This window comes from Pelecanus crispus, chromosome 8 (genome assembly GCF_030463565.1).
Source record: "Pelecanus crispus isolate bPelCri1 chromosome 8, bPelCri1.pri, whole genome shotgun sequence".
NCBI lineage: Eukaryota > Metazoa > Chordata > Aves > Pelecaniformes > Pelecanidae > Pelecanus > Pelecanus crispus.
Window position 1 is genome coordinate 45,926,825 of NC_134650.1, and position 19,167 is coordinate 45,945,991.

General features: G+C 63.7%; 2 protein-coding genes across 6 annotated transcripts in view; both read right to left on the bottom strand.

The window, feature by feature from the left end:
- FBXO31 (F-box protein 31) overlaps window positions 1-19,167 on the bottom strand; it is a 313,905-nt gene that overhangs the window by 72,323 nt on the left and 222,415 nt on the right. The window lies entirely within an intron of this gene.
- Window positions 1,538-14,128, bottom strand: GSE1 (Gse1 coiled-coil protein). Its single transcript, XM_075715378.1, has 14 exons — window positions 14,000-14,128; window positions 12,308-12,489; window positions 11,962-12,159; window positions 11,509-11,700; window positions 11,056-11,378; window positions 10,311-10,635; window positions 8,411-8,991; window positions 7,618-7,730; window positions 6,200-6,470; window positions 5,935-6,042; window positions 5,442-5,813; window positions 3,677-3,943; window positions 3,182-3,285; window positions 1,538-1,676 (listed from the first exon to the last, which is right to left on the bottom strand). Exons 1-14 carry the CDS (start codon window positions 14,111-14,113, stop codon window positions 1,542-1,544), a joined length of 3,285 nt encoding a protein of 1,094 aa, XP_075571493.1. The 5' UTR covers window positions 14,114-14,128; the 3' UTR covers window positions 1,538-1,541.

The window sequence follows — 19,167 nt, forward strand, 5'->3', positions numbered from 1 at the left end:
ATTTAAAAAAAAAGAGAAGAAAAAAAAAAAAGCCTCCCCGGGGAGTTGGGGCACGCGATGATGAGAAAAGTGGCTCAAAACGGCACCGCGTGAGCCGCGGGCACGAGGTACGGGCAGGAGCTCGACACGGCTTGTCCCCGCGGTGCCACCAACCCAAACCGCCGTAGCGCCGCCCTGATTGTCTCGGTGTTTTGGGAGGGGGACACAAGGACGCCCCAGTGCCACCCGTCCCCAAACCCTCCAGCCCCCTCAGCACGACTGCTTTGCATTTCTTGAGTTGGCAGACGGAGCCCGCGCGAGGCTGAGAAACCGCCCGGCACCGCGACGCCCGCAGCTGCCCGAGAGGGACCAGAAAAAGCCCCAGAAACCAAAGAAAAAGGGGAAAAGAAACAAAAAAAACCCAACCAAGAGGTCGAGGGCGGTGAAAGGGCTCGGCTCCGGGTTCCCGAGAGAAGGTGGGACAGCACCTGCCCCGCTGGAAAAGGGGATTTATTTTTTTTCCCGTTTTTTAAAATTCTTTTAAAACATTTCAATATCTTTTCTGTCCTGACCAGCAGCAGTACAAACACTAAAAGCAAGTTAATCCTTTTTTGCCAAAAAAAAAAAGAAAATAAAAAAGGGGAGGGAGAAGGGAGGGGGAGGGAAAAGGAAAAAAAAAAAAAGCAGAAACATATTAAAAAAAAAGGCAAGCTTTTTATAACAATAATTAAAGTAATAAAAACATACAAAACTTTTTTTTTTTTTAATATATATACACAGTACAAGGCTGAAGCACCTTTTTCTTTTTTTTTTTTTTTTGACTCTTAAATCGCAAAAAAAAAAAACAAAAAAAAAACCAAACCCACCATGACTGGCTCCGACAAGGTAACCCCGCCGGGGCCCACCGCCGGCGCGTGCCTGTGCCCCTTCCCCGCCAAACAGGAACAAAAAGGTACCTTCAACCAGTTTATTGACTTTATTGTTTTATAGCGAAGTGCATTTCCAGTGGAAAGCCCCGGGGTTTGGGGGGGAGGCTCCCGGGGCCGTGCCGGGGAGCGGGGCTCAGCGGCTGCCGGCCGTCCCGCACCCGGCCCCGCGGGGCTCCTCCGGCCTTAGTGTTGTCGGTGGAGTTTTTAATTGTAATTTTTTTTTTTTTTTTAAAAAAAAAAAAAAAACCAACAAAAAAAACCAAAACAACCCAACAAAAATTGAGCGCTACAAAGTGTGGGTGGGTGGAGGGGGGCCGCGGCGGGCTGTGCCCCCGGGAGGAGAGCCCGAGCCGGGCTGGCGGGTGCTTGCAGAGGGCCGGCGGCGCGGGAGGGGACGGGACGGGGTCTGCTCGCCGTCGGGTGGGCTCCCGGCTCCCCGTGCTCCTTTGCTTCATGCATGGCACATTCTCCGTTGATTTTTTTTTTTTAATTTATTCTTTTTTTCTTTTTTTTTTTTTTTTTTCGATTTTATTTTTTTTAGCTTCAAACCTCCCAGTGAAAAATATTAAATATTCAAGGTAATAAAATAGATTATTATTTCTAGACTATATGTTCGGCCTAGCCCAAGGAGCGTCACCTGGGATACCCCTTGAAATAACCCCTAGACCACTGCATTGCAGGCAAGGCAAGGCACTTCCGCAGGTGATCCAGCTCGGCTTGCAGGCGCTCGCGCTCCGAGACCATCTTCTGCTTCTGGGTCCTCAATTCCTGCAGGCAGCCAAGGGCAGAAGGCACAGTCAGGGTGGGCGGCCGGCGGCCTCCGGGCCAGCGGCGCGGGGATGGGGTCCCTTGTGGGGTGCTGGGCTGGCCCGGGTGCCCCATGGGGATGCGGGGCGCCTGCGCGGGGGCATAGGGTGGGGGGCACTGCAGGGGACGGGGTGTTGCAGGGGACAGGTGCTGCAGGGGATAGGGTGTTGCAGGGGACAGGCACTGCAGGGAATGGGGTGTTGCACGGGACGGGGCGTTGCAGGGGACAGGTGCTGCAGGAGACAGGCGCTGCAGGGGATGAGGTGATGCAGACAGGGTGTTGCAGGGGATGGGGCGTTGCAGGGTATGGGCACTGCAGGGGATGGGGTGATGCAGACAGGGTGTTGCAGGGGATGGGGCGTTGCAGGGTATGGGCACTGCAGGGGATGGGGTGATGCAGACAGGGTGTTGCAGGGGATGGGGCATTGAAGGGGATGGGGTGTTGCAGGGGCCAGGTGCTGCAGGGGACAGGGTGTTGCAGGGCATGGGGTGTTGCAGGGGCCGGTGTGTTGCAGGGAACGGGGTGTTGCAGGGGATGGGGTGTTGCAGGCAACAGGCACTGCAGGGGACAGGGCACTGCAGGGGATGGGGCGTTGCAGGAGACAGGCACTGCAGGAGATAGGGTGTTGCAGGGGACGGGCACTGCAGGGGACAGGGTGTTGCAGGGGACAGGTGCTGCAGGGAACAGGGTGTTGCAGAGAGGGTGTTGCAGGGCACGGGGTGTTGCAGGGGACAGGCACTGCAGGGGACGGGGTGTTGCAGAGAGGGTGTTGCAGGGGACAGGGTGTTGCAGGGGACAGGCACTGCAGGGGACAGGTGTTGCAGGGGATGGGGTGTTGCAGGGGACAGGCGCTGCAGGGGATGGGGTGTTGCAGGGCACAGGCACTGCAGGGGACAGGCATTGCAGGGGACGGGGTGTTGCAGACAGGGTGTCGCAGGGCGCAGGAACTGCAGGGGCTGGGGTGTTGCAGGGGCTGGGGTGTTGCAGGGGCCGGTGTGTTGCAGGGGGTGGGGTGTTGCAGGGGACAGGGTGTTGCAGACAGGGTGTCGCAGGGCGCAGGAACTGCAGGGGCTGGGGTGTTGCAGGGGCTGGGGTGTTGCAGGGGCCGGTGTGTTGCAGGGGGTGGGGTGTTGCAGGGGACAGGGTGTTGCAGACAGGGTGTCGCAGGGCGCAGGAACTGCAGGGGCTGGGGTGTTGCAGGGGCTGGGGTGTTGCAGGGGCCGGTGTGTTGCAGGGGGTGGGGTGTTGCAGGGGACAGGGTGTTGCAGACAGGGTGTTGCAGGGGACAGGGTGCTGCAGGGGCTGGGATGCTGCAGGCCCCGGAATGTCGCAGGGGCCAGGGTGTCGCAGGGCCCGGGGGGTCGCAGGGCCGAGGCGCTGCAGGGCCTGGGAGCACCGGCGGCGGACATGCGCGCTGCGGGAGGCCCGGCTGCCTCGCAGGGCTGGCTGCCCCGGCCGCACTCACCGCCATGCTGTGCGAAAGCTGCTCTGCCGTCAGGCTCAGGCTGTAGTGCTGGGCCTCCAGCCGCCGGCACTGGGTCTGCAGCACTTGGCGCTCCAGGTTTTGTTCTGCAAGGCCCAAAGGAGAGGTGGGGGGTGAGCACCGGCTCCATGCACAGCACAACCGTGCCCGAGCACCGCGGTGCCGCTGCAGAGGCTGCGATGGCCTCCTGCATCCCAGAGCATCCCCGGCCCCCACACCGCCCGCGGGGAACCTCCAGATCCCGCTGGGAGGGCGCCGGGCAGCTGTGAATACATGAATTTTTCACGTATACATTAATTTTCACTGGCGCCTGTTGCTTTTCTGCCACTCCCGCAGCGCCGGGGAGCCACCAGTGCTTCCCCAGCCCATCCCAGCGGGAGATGGGCATGGAGTGGTTTCACCGGGGGAAACTGAGGCATGAAGTGGGGGGGGTTACCCTCCCTGCTGCTGCCCCGACACCCCCCCGCCATCGCCTACCTTCTATATGTTCCTGGTAAGCTTCAAAAATTGCCTCGATCCCTTGCCACTTGGGCCTGGGGTACTCTTCCTCCTCTTCATCCTCCTCCTCCTCCTCTTCCTCGGAGGCCGAGTCACGGGGCAGCGCCCGGTGGGGCAGCAGCCCCTCGGCCGTGCCGTTGTGCGGGGGGCCGGCCAGGCGGCTGGACGCCTGCAGCTCGGGGATGTTGTAGTGGATGGAGGCGTCGAGCTTGTGGTTCTGCTCCGCCGTCAGCGCCGCTGTCCCGCCTGCGGGCACCGAGCTTCAGCCCCATGCCCGCTGCCCGTGTCCCCTGCCTGCTCCCTGCATCCCCTGCCTGCTCCCCATGTCCCCTGCCTGCTCCCTGCATCCCCTGCCTGCTCCCTGCATCCTCTGCCCGCTCCCTGCCAGCTCCCTGCATCCCCTGCCTGCTGCCCGCATCCCCTGCCTGCTCCCTGCATCCCCTGCCTGCTCCCCATGTCCCCTGCCTGCTGCCCGCATCCCCTGCTTGCTCCCCGTGTCCCCTGCCTGCTCCCTGCATCCCCTGCCTGCTCCCCATGTCCCCTGCCTGCTGCCCGCATCCCCTGCCTGCTCCCTGCATCCCCTGCCTGCTCCCCGTGTCCCCTGCCTGCTGCCCACATCCCCTGCCTGCTCCCTGCATCCCCTGCCTGCTCCCTGCATCCCCTGCCTGCTCCCCATGTCCCCTGCCTGCTCCCTGCATCCCCTGCCTGCTCCCCATGTCCCCTGCCTGCTCCCTGCATCCCCTGCCTGCTCCCTGCATCCCCTGCCTGCTCCCTGCCTGCTCCCCACATCCCCTGCCTGCTCCCTGCATCCCCTGCCTGCTCCCCATGTCCCCTGCCTGCTCCCCATGTCCCCTGCCTGCTCCCTGCATCCCCTGCCTGCTCCCTGCCTGCTCCCCACATCCCCTGCCTGCTCCCTGCATCCCCTGCCTGCTGCCCGCATCCCCTGCCTGCTCCCCGTGTCCCCTGCCTGCTCCCCGTGTCCCCTGCCTGCTGCCCGCATCCCCTGCCTGCTCCCTGCATCCCCTGCCTGCTCCCCATGTCCCCTGCCTGCTCCCTGCATCCCCTGCCTGCTCCCCATGTCCCCTGCCTGCTCCCTGCATCCCCTGCCTGCTCCCTGCATCCCCTGCCTGCTCCCTGCCTGCTCCCCACATCCCCTGCCTGCTCCCTGCATCCCCTGCCTGCTGCCCGCATCCCCTGCCTGCTCCCCGTGTCCCCTGCCTGCTCCCCGTGTCCCCTGCCTGCTGCCCGCATCCCCTGCCTGCTCCCCATGTCCCCTGCCTGCTCCCTGCATCCCCTGCCTGCTCCCCGCATCCCCTGCCTGCTCCCCGCATCCCCTGCCCGCTCCCTGCATCCCCTGCCTGCTCCCTGCATCCCCCACCCCAGTGCTGCCCTCCCTGAGGCTGATGCTCCCCTCAAGGTATTAATTTTCACCCCCGCCCAGGCCAATTTTGGGCGGCTGCAGCATCTTCTGCAGGTTTTCATCACCCCCCACCCCAGGCGCTGGAGTAACTTTGTTTTCCTCACTCAGGAAATGAGTTTGGGGGGAATGGAGCCATATTACCCCAGCGCCTTATATTTATCTTCACCAACGAGCTGCTGGGATGCTCCAGCAACGAGGCTGCCAGTGGATTTTGTGCCCTCGGCAATGCCAAACCCCGGCGGGGACGACGGCAAGGGGGTCTCCCACCCCAAAAAGCTGCTACCCCGGTGGTACCCAGCCGGCTTCCTGCATCCCTGCTGTTACCTTTGTGCTTCTGCAACGCCTTCTGGGTGGACTGCAGCACCGACTCGTGGAACTGGTGGGCAAACTCCTCGGCGATGAAGGGTTCCCAGGGCTTGCTCTTGCCGTTCATGCTGTGGGACAGCGGCACCGGGATGTCCTTGGGCAGGGGACTCCTGACGTAGCTGAGGATGCTCAGCGCCTTCTTCCCGGGGTGCCCGTCGCTCAGCCGGGGCTTCTCCGCCGGCGCGGTGGCCGATTCCTTAGCCCTCGGTAGCTCCTGGGGTCTCAGCTGGTCTAACCTGCCGGGTTCTGCCGTCTTCTGCGCCTCCGGCATGGAGACGGCGATGCCCACGGGTTTATCCGGATCCAGCAGGAGCGGCGGCACTGGCGGCTCTTTGGGCAGAGGAGGAGCGGAGTCGGCTGCCGTCGGAGCTCCGCGTTCCCCGCAAGGCAAAGCCGTGCGCCCCGTCCCGCCGGGCAGGGGACGCTCCCGGGAAGGAGCGGGGGTGCTTACCGGCAGCGGGGCCGCTGGGGCTGTCCCGCGGGGAGCTCTTCACCACCACGGCGGCCGGCGTGGTCTTCTGCTTCATGGCCTGGAGCATCTCCACCAGCTTCTCCTTGTCTGCGGCATGGGAAGCTGAGGTTTAGTGTAGCCTCTGCTCAGCCGAGCAAGCTCACGGCCCCAGGCGGGACCCCTCCACGGCACCCCCCCCAAACCAGGGAGCGGGGAAGCCCCGAGCCGGGGCCGGCCCCGAGCGTGCACGGGGCATGGCTGTTACCTTTCCTCTTCTCGGCACTGATGTGCGTGAGGTTGAAGATGGTGAGGAAGCGCTTCTTCTCCTCGAAGTTGGGGCTGTTGTTCATCTCGTCGGGGCTGTAGCGGGTGGAGAGCGGGAGGCGCGGGGAGGGCGTGCGGCGCTTGTTCTGCACCGTCGGCGGCGAGGGGCTCCTCTCCCGTAGCATCCGCCGGCGCTTGCGCCGCTTCTGGCTCAGCAATTCCTCCTTCTGCTGCTGCGTGGTGAGGCCGAAGAGCTGCAGGAACTCCAGCTTCTGGGGCGCCGAGGGGGAGAGCAGAGCAGGGTCACCCCCAGACCCGTTCCCATCTTCATCCCCATCCTCATCCCCATCTCCATTCCCATCCGCATCCCCATCCCCATCCTTCTCCTCAGCCCCATCCCCATCCTCTTCTTCATCTCCATCCCCACCCTCATAATCATCCCCATCCCCATTCCCATCCCCATCCCCATCCTTCTCCTCAGCCCCATCCTCATCTTCATCTCCATCCCCATCCTCATAATCATCCCCATCCCCATTCCCACCCCCATCCTCATAATCATCCGCATCCCCATTCCCATCCCTATTTCCATTCCCATCCCCATCCTCCTCCTCAGCCTCAGCCCCAGCCCCAGCCCCATCCTCACCTTCACCCCCATCCCCATCCTCATCCCCATTCCCATCCCCAACCCCATATCCATTCCCACCCCTATCTCCATTCCCATCCCCATCCTCATAATCATCCCCATTCCCATCCTCATCCTCAGCCCCATCCCCATCCTCATCTTCACCTTCATCTCCATCTCCATCCCCATCCCCACCCCCATCCTCAGCCCCATCCCCATTCCCATCTCCATCCCTGTCTCCATTCCCATCCTCATCCTCGTAATCATCCCCATTTCAATCCCCATCCTCATCCCCATCCTCATCCTCATGTCCTTCCCCATCCCTGTCCATCTCCCCCTACCCATCCCCATCTCCATCCTCAGCCCCATCCCCATTCCCATCTCCATCCCTATCTCCATTCCCATCCCCATCCTCGTAATCATCCCCATTCCAATCCCCATCCTCATCCTCATCCTCATCCTCATCCTCATCCCCATCCCCATCCCCATCCCCATCCTCATCCTCATGTCCATCCCCATCCCTGTCCATCTCCCCCTACCCATTCCCATCCCCATCCTCAACCTCATCCTCATCCCCATCCCCATCCCCATCCTCATCCCTATCTCCATTCCCACCCCCATCCTCATAAATCATCCCCATCCCCAAACCCCATCCCCATCCCCACCCCTGACCCCCTGGTGCCTCCGCAGCCGCTGGGACGGTGGCTGCACCGCAGCCCTGGGAGCTGCTGCCCGAGGAGGGGCTGCTCCCCGGGGACGGGGGACGGGGGGGACAGGGGACGGGGGGACGGCTGTACCTCGGAGGACGTGTCCAGCTTCAGCGGGGGCTGCTCGGCCACGCAGCGGAGATGGGCCCGCACCTCCTCCTCATCGCTGTCATCGCAGGAGTCGTCCAGGTCGTAGTAGTAACCTGGGGACAGGGAGAGGCTGGCGTGAGACTGGGGAGACCGTGGGGACCCCGCGGGGACCCCAGGGACCTGCCGGGACCCCAGGGAATCTGCTGAGACCCCGGGGAGCCTGCTGGGACCCTGCCGGGGACAGGGGTGCAGGAGGGTGCTGGTGCAGCGTGGTGGCATGCTGGCGGGGGAGCGGTGGGGGGCCACGGGGGGTCCCAGCGGGATGGGGGGCGGAACCCAACCGAGCCCCGTCCCCCCCTGTGCCAGCTGTGGGACCCTGGGGGTCACGACCCACCCCCGCGGCCCCACTCGGCATTGCTTTGGGCTGGGCGGCCAGGGCTCAACGGGGGGGGTTAATGGGGCACGACCGGGGGGAGGCTGCAGCCGAGCCCCCATTCCCACTGGAGTGGGGGACGGCAACGCCTGTTCCCCCCCCCGAATCGCTCTGTCTCCTCCTCACCGCTGTTCTCATCCCCGCTCGTGCAGTCCCATTAATATTTAAAGCCCGCTTATTAGCCTCGGTTCATCATTTATTAATTGGGCACGTCTAGAGCGGAGGATTTACCGAGCCACTCGGCTTGCGGGAGCGTTTCCATCGCGGGCTGCCGGCATCCCCGGGAGACCCGCCGGCCGCCCCCCCCCGCCAGGTCCTGGTGCCGACGGGGGGGTCCCCGGTGCAAAGCCGGCGCCTCACCTTTCTCGCGGGCCTCCCGCCGCCGGCGTTCCTCCAGGTCGAGTTTGCTGACCAGCCTGCGGTGCTGCTGCACGAACTCGTCGTAGATGTACATGGGGTCCTGGGCGCGGGGCGGGGGGGGCCGGTAGGGCGAGCTGGGCTTGGTGGCCTCGGCGAAAGGGGCGGCCGGGGGTCTTTGCTGGCTCAGGATGCTCTGCGTGGACTTCTCCAGCTCGGCGAGGAACGGGGCGTGGGTGAAGCCCCCGTGCTCCGGGGCGCCGGGCTCCCGTCCCGGGGGGTATTTTTCCAGAACATCCCTCTTCCTCGCCCCCTCCTCCAGCTTCTCGGGGCAGAAGACCCTCTCCACCTTCACCAGCGGGATGCCCTGACGGCTGGGCTCGAAGGGGGCCGGGTGGCCGTGGAGGCCGTGGGGCTCGGGCAGGCGCCGGGGGGGCTCGGGGGGGCTTTCCATCAGCGAGACGGGGTTCCAGAGGGACGTAGCGACGGGGTGGTGCTGGGGTTTGGGGGAGATGAGCGGTGGGGGCCCGCCGAAATGCTGCCCCGGCTCCCGGCCGCTCGGCTCGTGGCGGCTGGATCCCGACCTGCGGGGAGAGGAGAGGAGCGGAGAGGTGAGGGGCCGGCACCGCCGCCGCAGAGCCGGACGCACCGTGGCACCGGGCTGCTTTTGGGGGAGAAACGCGCCGGTTAGGGCCGCCCAGAGGGGTTTGCGCATGCAGGGCTGCCATGCTCGACCCCTCCCGTGCCACCACCCCGAGTGCTAAGCTAAGGCTGCTCTGGGGCGAGCTGAGCAGGGATGCGGCCACGTCGGGCAGCGGACCCCAGGCTCGTCCCCCAAACTGCCCACCATGGGGACAAGAGAGCCACCAGCCCTGGCACAGCCCCGCTCTCCCCGCAGCAAGGGCAGCGCCTCGGTGCAACCCTCCTCCGACAGCCGGGGACGGAGCCAGCCCGTTAGCGGGATAAATATTTCATGCTCTCAAGCTGTGCATTTAACGCTTTTCCGCTCCGCTGCCCCGGTCCTCCATGCACGGAGCAGCGAGTTCATTGCCTGCTCTGCCGGGGCTTGGTCCCTCACCCTCCCCGCTGGGTGCGGGCAGCTGCGGGATGGGGACGGAGATGAGGATGGGGACAGGGCTGGGGTACCCCCCAGCTGCAGGTGTTTCGGGGTGACCTTGCTCTCTCCGGTTCGGGGCGAGAGGAGCAGACGGGGAAGGGAGCCTGCGGCGGGCGCTCGCCTTTGTGCCGCCCCGCGAGCTGCTCCTTATTATCCTCGATGAGCCAGGCTAATCCCCTGGATACCCAAAAATAACAAAGGGAGCTGGCGGCAGAGCCGGCTGGATGAGCCCGCGCTGCTTAAGCACTCAGCAACGGGGCTGAGCGAGCCCCCGCCGATCAGGGGGTGCAGGCGCGCTCCCCCGCCCCCCCCAAATCGCAGAGGTTCGGCGCAGGTGCTCCCCCCCACCCCAAAACGGGGCGTCCCACCGCCTGAGCCCGGCTGCACGGCGGGGAGCTGCAATTAGCGGTGCCGGGTGCCTGGGCAGCACCTGGCCGCTCGCCGCTGGCCCGTGGCCACCTCCCAGGCTCGTTGCCTGCCGCCGCACAGATGTCGGGCACCGGCAACGCCCGGCGCTGCCAGCGCAGCCGGCCCGGCTGGCACCGCCTGACAGGGATCTGCTGGCGCCGGCCGAGCGCGGCGGCTTGTGCTGATGGGGATGTGCAAGGGGCACGGCTACGGGGTGCTGGCTACCTAACGGGGGGGCTGGAGCCGGCTAACGGGGGGTGCAAAGCTGCGGGGGAGCATCCTATAGATGTTGCAGCAGGGATGGATGCGACGCAGAAAAACGTAACCAGGTTTTAGGGGGAAGCCGCGTCCCTGGAGCGGGGCTGGCAGCGTCCCTACCTGGGGTGCTCGGGCCGATGCTCGGGCTCGGGCTGGCTCGGGGCGCGCCCCATGTCGAGGTGCTGCTCCAGCACTTGTTGCCGAAACTCCGAGACTTGGGATTGCCGATCCTCTTTCTCCTGGCGCAGGCGGCGCTGCCGGGCCAGCCACTTCTCCTCCTCGTTGGTGCGGTGGATGAGCAGCGCCGTGGCCGCGCTGCTCCCCGGCAGCGGGAACACGTTGTGGTTGGGGATGAGGCTGGGCACGGGGTGGTGGGAGGCCGGTGGCGGGTGCAGCGGGTGCTGGATGGGCTTCGGCGTCGGCAGCACCGAGTCCTTGAGTTTCTCTGGGTTGGAAAGAGGGTGCCGGAGAGTCAGGGCACGGAAAGCGAGGGGCTACCCCTGGCCATCTGTTGGCTATCGGCGTGTTTTGGGATGTGCAGGACCCCCCCCGCCGAGCATCCCGGAGGCACCTGGAGCCGTGGGGCAGATGCCAGCCAGAGCCCAGCGCTGCCCGCTCGCTGCCAGCCCAGCTGCCAGCCGTGCCACGGCACCGGGCGCGTTGCCGCCCCGGACCGAGTCAGATGGCACAGGCACCGCGCCGCTTCTCCGAGAGCCGCGGCAGCTGGGCTTTTGGCAAAGCAAGCCCCCGAGCCACCCCCCGGGGCCACCGACCCCCTCGGCTTTGCCATCTGGAGGGGAAAGGGGACCGGGGCAAGCTGCGCCGATGGCGGCAGCCCCCCCGGCGTCACCTGCGGGGACGTTACCTGGTCTGCCGGGCGGCAGCGGCTCCGCTGGCTTGCCCCGCTCCTCGGCCGGGTGCCCCCGCAGCCCGTGCAGCTCGGCCACGGGGAGGAAGGGCCCCTCCATGGCTTTCACCATGCTCAGCTCCTTCTCCCGGGCACGCTCCCGCTGCCTCTCCAACTCCCGTTCCCGCTCCTTCTCCCGTTCCCGCTCCAGCTCTTTCTCGCGTTCCCGCTCCCGTTCGCGCTCCTTCTCCCGCTCCCGGTCGGCTTCTCGCTCCCGCTCCTTCTCCCGCTCCCGCTCGCGCTCCCGCTCCCTCTGCCGCAGCTCCTCGTCCATTTGCAGCCTGCAAAGAAAAGCCAAAAAAAAAAAACAAAAAACAACCAAGCCCCAACCAACCTCCAGACGCCCGTCAGCATCCCCGGGGCCGCCCGGTCCGTCCCCAGCCCCTGGCCATCGTGTCCCCCTCCCCGTACCTCTCGGCGGCGAGGCTGGAGATGCGCTCGGACTGCAGGGCGGAGAGGGAGGAGTGCGAGAGCTCGGGGGGGTACCGTACCCCCGAGAGGTGCAGGTGCATGGCTGAGGGGTGCAGGGGCGGCAGCGAGCCCGGCGCCGGCAGCGGGTAGAAGGGGGACCGCAGCGCCGACAGGCAGTACGACTCGTCCATCCTGGGGAGACGGGGATGCTCAGTAGGGATGTGCCGCTCGGGGCGGGGGGAAAAAAATCCCATTTCCCCCCTCCGGGAGCAATCGCAGGCTGGATGGGGGCTGCATTCGGCTGGGAGAGGCATTTGGAGAGCCCCAAAATGCCCCCAGCGCAGCCCAACACGCCTCCCTGGAGCAGGCTCCCACCTCCACAGCCCCCAAGGCTCGTCCTTCGGCCACCGGCATCCCCCGGGGACCCCCAGACCCCAGCTCGGCGATGCCCACCTGAAGGCGGGGTGCGGGAAGGGGTGGTGCGTCAGGTAGCTGGGGTGGTAGTAAGCGGCGGCCGCGGCAGGATCCAGGCCGAGGGGCGGCAGGGAGGACATGCGGAGGTCCTCGGCGGTGTGGTAGGGACGGAAGCTGCGCAGGTAATCCTCGGTGACGGCGCTGGGAGGTACCACGTGGTGAACCGGCCGCTGCAAGCTTTGGGGGAACGGGGAGACGGTCACCACCCCGCGCCATCACCCCAGGGAGATGGCACCCCGCCGGGATGCTCGGTGGGAGCAGACCTCGCGGGGGACCCCCGCATACCACAACCCCCCCCCCCCAAATCCATTGCCGCCGGACTCACTTGAGAGGCGGGAAGCGGGAGTCCTGGACCACGGAGCTGGGGGGCAGCCCGAAGGAGTAGGGTGTCCCCAAGAGGTGGGAGGGGACGGCGGGGCCCCCCGCTTTCTCCTGCACAAGGGGGGGCTCCGAGATGAGGCGCTCGCGGCCGCTGCTGCTGCTGCTGCCTCGCGACCCTGCTTCTTGCTGGAAAGCAAAGGGGCAGAAACGCCAAGCCGGGCGTTAGGGGAGGCAGGGACCCCGCCAGGGATTGGGGGGTCCTTGCTGTCTCCCCACCCCGGGACCCTCGGCAGGTTCCCAGCGTGCCCGCGGGGTCCCCGGCTGGCACCGGTACCCGGGGCAGGATGCATCCGCCGGAGCATCCTCCCGCATCCCCGCTGTCGAAGGGTGGGCTGGAGGGGCGTCAGGGTCCGGGGAGGGGGGCTATGCCGGGGGGCAGCGGCGGGAGAGGGGGTGCTGAAGCCGGGGCAGCGCGGACAGCAGGACACGTTACCTGCCTGGAGCTTCACGGGCCGCTTTGTTCTCCAGAGCTATTAATCATCCGGGGAGGATACGGACACGGCCGCTGGAAATCCAGCAGGTTTTTGGTAACGGCCATGAACCGGGGGTCACCCCCGGCCCCGCGGAGAGGCCGGCACCAGCACCCCTGCCCCGCCGCGGGGCTTCACCCACTTCCATCAGCTCCCCATCCCCGGTGCCGGGATGAAGGTCGCTCCCTCCTCGCGCCCGTGCCGGCCAGGGAGGGACCCCTGGCAAGGGGGGGACCCATTGGGGTGACAAGAGACCCTGCAGGGTCCAGTAATTAGGGGGAGACTCCAGCAAGGCAAGGTTGGGTTTAAAAATAATTATTTTTCATTGCATCTTCTCCATTCAGCAGCTATGGGAGGAGGACGGCGGCAGCCCCCGGCATCCCCCCGCGCCGTACATCCCCTCTCCCGGCCCCCAGCCCCTCCGGGACAAGTCGCAGGTCCCCGGCTGTCGGGGACAATCCCAAGGTCACCGTGGCCAGTGCAAAGGGCATGCGTGTGTGTGCGTGTGCATGTGTGTGTGTGTGTGTCCCGCTGCCTGCGTTACGGCTTATTGTGCGTGCCAGGCTCTGCTCTAATTACCTCCCCGTCTCGGGGCGTCACGCTGCGAGCGCGGCTCTGCCAGACAATAACCCACGCTCGGGTAACCCCCGTGCTGCGGGGGTCACCGGGGAGGAGGCGACTTGGGGGGGGGACACACGGACACCGGGGTGGGGAGCACCTGGACACCCCACGCACCCCTCCGAGCGCCTGGGGATCGTTCAATTTATTTTTCTCCCCCTGCCGTCGGCGTTTCTCATCCCCTCCCATCGCCTCCCCGCTTTGTGGTTTAATTAGTCTTTCCAAGTGGCATAATCCCCCCGGGAATCTGCTTGTAGCATGCGGAGGAGAGGAGAACCACTAACGATGCTTCTTAATTAGCCAACCCCCCCCCGCCTCCTTTCTTCCTCGCGGATGGCAGCCGGGGGACGACGGCAGCCGGGGGACGACGGCAGCCCGGGGACATGGCAGGAGGAGAAGGGACAAAATGGGGGGCAGCCCCGTGGTCCCTTGGGAGCAGCATGGCAGCTCCTGGCACCTTGGTGGGCGCAATCAGTGCCGTGCACGGCATCCTGCCCCCTCCATCCTTTGCAAGGGGTGGGGTGGGCACTCCCCAAACACAGCCATACCTGTCTGCCCTCGCTCCTCCAGACCCCGTTGACCGTCTTTGTGGGAGCGATGGTGACGACGGGCGGCGTGCTGGGCACGCTGTGCCCCCCCGGGGGCACGATGATGGGGCCCATGGGGCCGCGTTTGGGCGTGCTGGCGGGGGAGCTGTGGTTGGTGGCTGGCGAGGAGACCGGGGATGACTCGCTGCTTATCGAGGACCCTGAAAAACAGAAAATACGCGGGGGAAAAAGGTGAACCGGCTGAAAACACCTTCCCGAACAAGCTGAAGCCATTGCTGGTGGGATGCCCCGCTGCAGGGACCAGGGATGGGGTACGGGGATGCTCGCAGGGCGGTCAGCATCCCTCCAGCCCCCCAGGCTGGACCCCCATCCTCCCATCCCAGGGGGTCCCGCGGAGCCCCATCCCGAGGGATGTTCCCCCCAGTTCTAAAAGGCTTTGCCCCACATGGTGGGATGGGCACCCTCTTGCTCCTACCTAATAGGAACCACCAACCCCCCCCCCCCCGCCTCCCATAAAGCCCTGTAGGGGCACAGCAAACCCTGCCCACGCCTTGGCATGAGCGACACCGACGCGGTGCCAACCCCGGGCACCTGCGTCTTCTCGAGCCGAACCCGCAGACTCCTTAATCCAGCTGCGAAAGTCGCCGCGCGTGAGCCAGGGCACTCGGAGACGCTGGGATGGAGGAGGCACTCCCCGTAACCCTTGGGCAAGGCTTTGGCTTTATTTGCATAATACATCTGTATTTTAAATTATACCCACCCCGGGGATGCTGGTGATATTTGCAAGGGAAAAATAGAAATGGAATTAAAGCGGAGAGTGCGATGTGGGTAGAAAAGCAGAGCTGGAGCAGAAATACAAATTCAACGTTAACTAGGGCACCCGGCACCTGGCATCTGCTCCTGCGGCACATCGCCCGCTCCCCAAACCCACCCAGGCAGCTTGGGGGGCTCCTACTCCCCAAAAGCCTGCTCCCACCAGCCCGGAGTCTGGGCTGAGGGAAGGTTTCCGATGTGATGGCAAGGACCAGCTACTGGCCACGGAGGGGTGGCCCGTGGTCAGCGCAGGATGCCAGCCGAGAGGCAACGATGCTCCCCATCATGGCACTGAGCCTGGCACGGAGAGAGGCCTTGTCTCTCCTGAGCGTGCAATTTGGCTCCCCTGAGCATGCAAGCCGGCTCCTCGCCCTGCAAGCGTGCAAGCTGGCTCCCTTGAGTGTGCAAGCCAGCCCCTTGCCCTGCAAGTGCGCAAGCCGGCTCCCCTAAGCGTGCAAGCCAGCTCCTTGCCCTGTAAGTGTGCAAGCTGGCTTCCCCTGAGCATGCAAACCAGCTCCTGAGTGTGCAAGCCAGCTCTTTGCCCTGCAAGTGTATAAGCTGGCTCCCCTGAGAGTGCAAGCTGGCTCCTTGCTCCACAAGTGTGCAAGCCAGCTCCCCTGAGCGTGCAAGCCAGCTCCTCAGCACACAGTTTGGCTCCCCTGAGTGTGCAAGCTGGCTCCTTGCTCCACGAGTGTGCAAGCCAGCTCCCCTGAGCGTGCAAGCCAGCTCCTCAGCACACAGTTTGGCTCCCCTGAGTGTGCAAGCTGGCTCCTTGCTCCGCGAGTGTGCAAGCCAGCTCCCCTGAGCGTGCAAGCCAGCTCCTCAGCACACAGTTTGGCTCCCCTGAGTGTGCAAGCTGGCTCCTTGCTCCACGAGTGTGCAAGCCGGCTCCCCTGAGCGTGCAAGCCAGCTCCTCAGCACACAGTTTGGCTCCCCTGAGTGTGCAAGCTGGCTCCTTGCTCCACAAGTGTGCAAGCCAGCTCCCCTGAGCGTGCAAGCCAGCTCCTCAGCACACAGTTTGGCTCCCCTGAGTGTGCAAGCTGGCTCCTTGCTCCACAAGTGTGCAAGCCAGCTCCCCTGAGCGTGCAAGCCAGCTCCTCAGCACACAGTTTGGCTCCCCTGAGTGTGCAAGCTGGCTCCTTGCTCCGCGAGTGTGCAAGCCAGCTCCCCTGAGCGTGCAAGCCAGCTCCTCAGCACACAGTTTGGCTCCCCTGAGTGTGCAAGCTGGCTCCTTGCTCCGCGAGTGTGCAAGCCAGCTCCCCTGAGCGTGCAAGCCAGCTCCTCAGCACACAGTTTGGCTCCCCTGAGTGTGCAAGCTGGCTCCTTGCTCCGCGAGTGTGCAAGCCAGCTCCCCTGAGCGTGCAAGCCAGCTCCTCAGCACACAGTTTGGCTCCCCTGAGTGTGCAAGCTGGCTCCTTGCTCCACGAGTGTGCAAGCCAGCTCCCCTGAGCGTGCAAGCCAGCTCCTCAGCACACAGTTTGGCTCCCCTGAGTGTGCAAGCTGGCTCCTTGCTCCACGAGTGTGCAAGCCAGCTCCCCTGAGCGTGCAAGCCAGCTCCTCAGCACACAGTTTGGCTCCCCTGAGTGTGCAAGCTGGCTCCTTGCTCCACAAGTGTGCAAGCCAGCTCCCCTGAGCGTGCAAGCCAGCTCCTCAGCACACAGTTTGGCTCCCCTGAGTGTGCAAGCTGGCTCCTTGCTCCGCGAGTGTGCAAGCCAGCTCCCCTGAGCGTGCAAGCCAGCTCCTCAGCACACAGTTTGGCTCCCCTGAGTGTGCAAGCTGGCTCCTTGCTCCGCGAGTGTGCAAGCCAGCTCCCCTGAGCGTGCAAGCCAGCTCCTCAGCACACAGTTTGGCTCCCCTGAGTGTGCAAGCTGGCTCCTTGCTCCGCGAGTGTGCAAGCCAGCTCCCCTGAGCGTGCAAGCCAGCTCCTCAGCACACAGTTTGGCTCCCCTGAGTGTGCAAGCTGGCTCCTTGCTCCACAAGTGTGCAAGCCAGCTCCCTTGAGCGTGCAAGCCAGCTCCTCAGCACGCAGTTTGGCTCCCCTGAGCGTGAAAGCCGGCTCCTTGCCCTGCAAGCGTGCAAGCCGGCTCCTCTGCACGTGCAAGGCAGCTCCTCGCCCTGCAAGTGTGCAACCCCTCTCCGTCCCCCTCCAAACGCCCCACGCACCCTTAACCCCGGCGCCAGGGTAACGCCGGGAGGGAGCCGGGACACGGCGCGGCCGGGAACGCCGCAGGGAAGCGCGAGCATCCCCAGGCCCCGGGAAGGCGGCTCGGCGGAGCGGAGAGGCCAAGCGGAGCAGCCTGCTGCCAGCCACCCTGCCTTATTAATTATTCCCGAGTCGCTCCGAATCACTTTCATTTCAAGAGCGGCAAGACTTGGGGAAAGAGAAAGGCTGCCCGCGACAAAGGAAGCCGCTGATACGGATTTGACACCCACTGAAGTCTATCTTGTCAGCGCAAGGCCAACAACAATTAGCAGCCTAATCCCCTCTGAGCTGGGAAGCCATTACTCACCACGCGATAGCGTTAACAATCAATACCATCACAATGAGCCCGGCAATTAATGAAGCTAAAGTCTTACTTCAGAACCTTAATTCTCGCTGTGTGGCTTTAAACGGGAGGGTTTGTGATCGTTATAATTAACTGGTGGTATTCAGCCAGGAGTTAGTCAATGAAACTAATCTGGATTGGAGATGACAAGAGGCACAATGTGATGGTGTCACCTTTGTTTTCTGACCTCCCGCTTTCCGCTTGGCGATAGCAGATTAGCAGCCCAGGCTGACAGGCAAATGTAATTAACAGCTGAGACCCTGAAGGAGGAGGAGGAGGAGGAGGGAAAAAAGAAAGGAAGGTGGCGGGGGGGACGAAACCCACCCTGCAGACAGCACGGGGTAGGAGGGGAGGCAGGAGCCCCCGGCCAGGCGATGGCTTCGGTGGCTTCTTGGGGTTTTGCTGGGATGGAGTCAGTCGGGATGAGCCCCAGCAGCCGGGGATGCTGCGGGGGAGCGGGACATCCCTACGGACGCCCCGGGTGCGACACAAGTGCCGGTCCACAAAGGCGGTAAAAAAAGCCGCCGATCCTGGCTGGACCCGGTCGGCATCACCCCATCAGCTGCATCTGCCACGGCGGAGCACCTCCCGTTGTGGGAAGGGAAGTGGGGTGAGGATTTGGGGGCAGAGCAATTTGTCTCCTCGGGGGTAAAAACCATGGTGTGGAGAGAAACCCCCTTCCCGACACACACCCAAACCCACGCTATTAAAAACCTCCAGGATAAGCCACTTCAGGCACCTATGATGGGCGAGGACAGGGTTTTTTTGCAAACAAACTACACGGTAATTAAGGGGAAATCCAAAGAGAACGCGGCTTCTTCTCTCCAGGGCCACAAAATCCATGCCAAAACCCACTGACGTCCCTTCGGATGGGCTGAGTGGGGGCAGAAATGCAAAATAATCCCCCAAACCCAACCGACTGCCCTGAAGGAAGCCGATGGGCTCCGTAGCAGGCAGCTGGAGAGAGCGCGGAGCTTGCAGCGAGGCTGAAGCATCACCGAGACCTGGTCCCCTCGGCGTCACGGGGTCCTGGCCGTCCCCATGTGCTTCCTCAGGAGCAGCCGACGCCGGAGCCTTCGGGTCAGGGCCATGCCAGGGCATTTTGCAGCTGGCGGGGGCTGCAAGGAAGGTCTTGCAGATGGCGCTTGCAAAAAGGGTCTTGCAAAAAGAGCCTTGCAAAAGGGGTCTTGCAAAAAGGGTCTTCCAAAAAAGGTCTTCCAAAAAGGATCTTCCAAAAAGGATCTTGCAAAAAGGGTCTTGCAAAAAGGATCTGCCAAAAAGGGTCTTGCCAAAAGGATCTTGCAAAAAGGGCCTTACAAAAAGGATCTTCCAAAAAGGGCCTTGCAAAAAGGGCCTTGCAAAAAGGATCTTCCAAAAAGGGTCTTGCAAAAAGGATCTTCCAAAAAGGGTCTTCCAAAAAGGATCTTCCAGAAAGGGCCTTGCAAAAAGGATCTTCCAAAAAGGGCCTTGCAAAAAGGATCTTGCAAAAAGGGTCTTCCAAAAAGGATCTTCCAGAAAGGGCCTTGCAAAAAGGATCTTCCAGAAAGGGCCTTGCAAAAAGGGTCTTCCAAAAAGGATCTTGCAAAAAGGGTCTTCCAAAAAGGATCTTCCAAAAAGGGTCTTCCAAAAAGGATCTTCCAAAAAGGATCTTCCAAAAGGGTCTTGGAGAAAGGGCCTTGCAAAAAGGGTCTTCCACAAAGACTTTGCAAACAGGGCCTTGCAAAACACATCTTGCACAGGGTCAGGTGTCCTCCCCAGGGACCAAAGTGCCTGGGCGGTGGGCAATGACCCAGCGGGGAGCACCCAGCA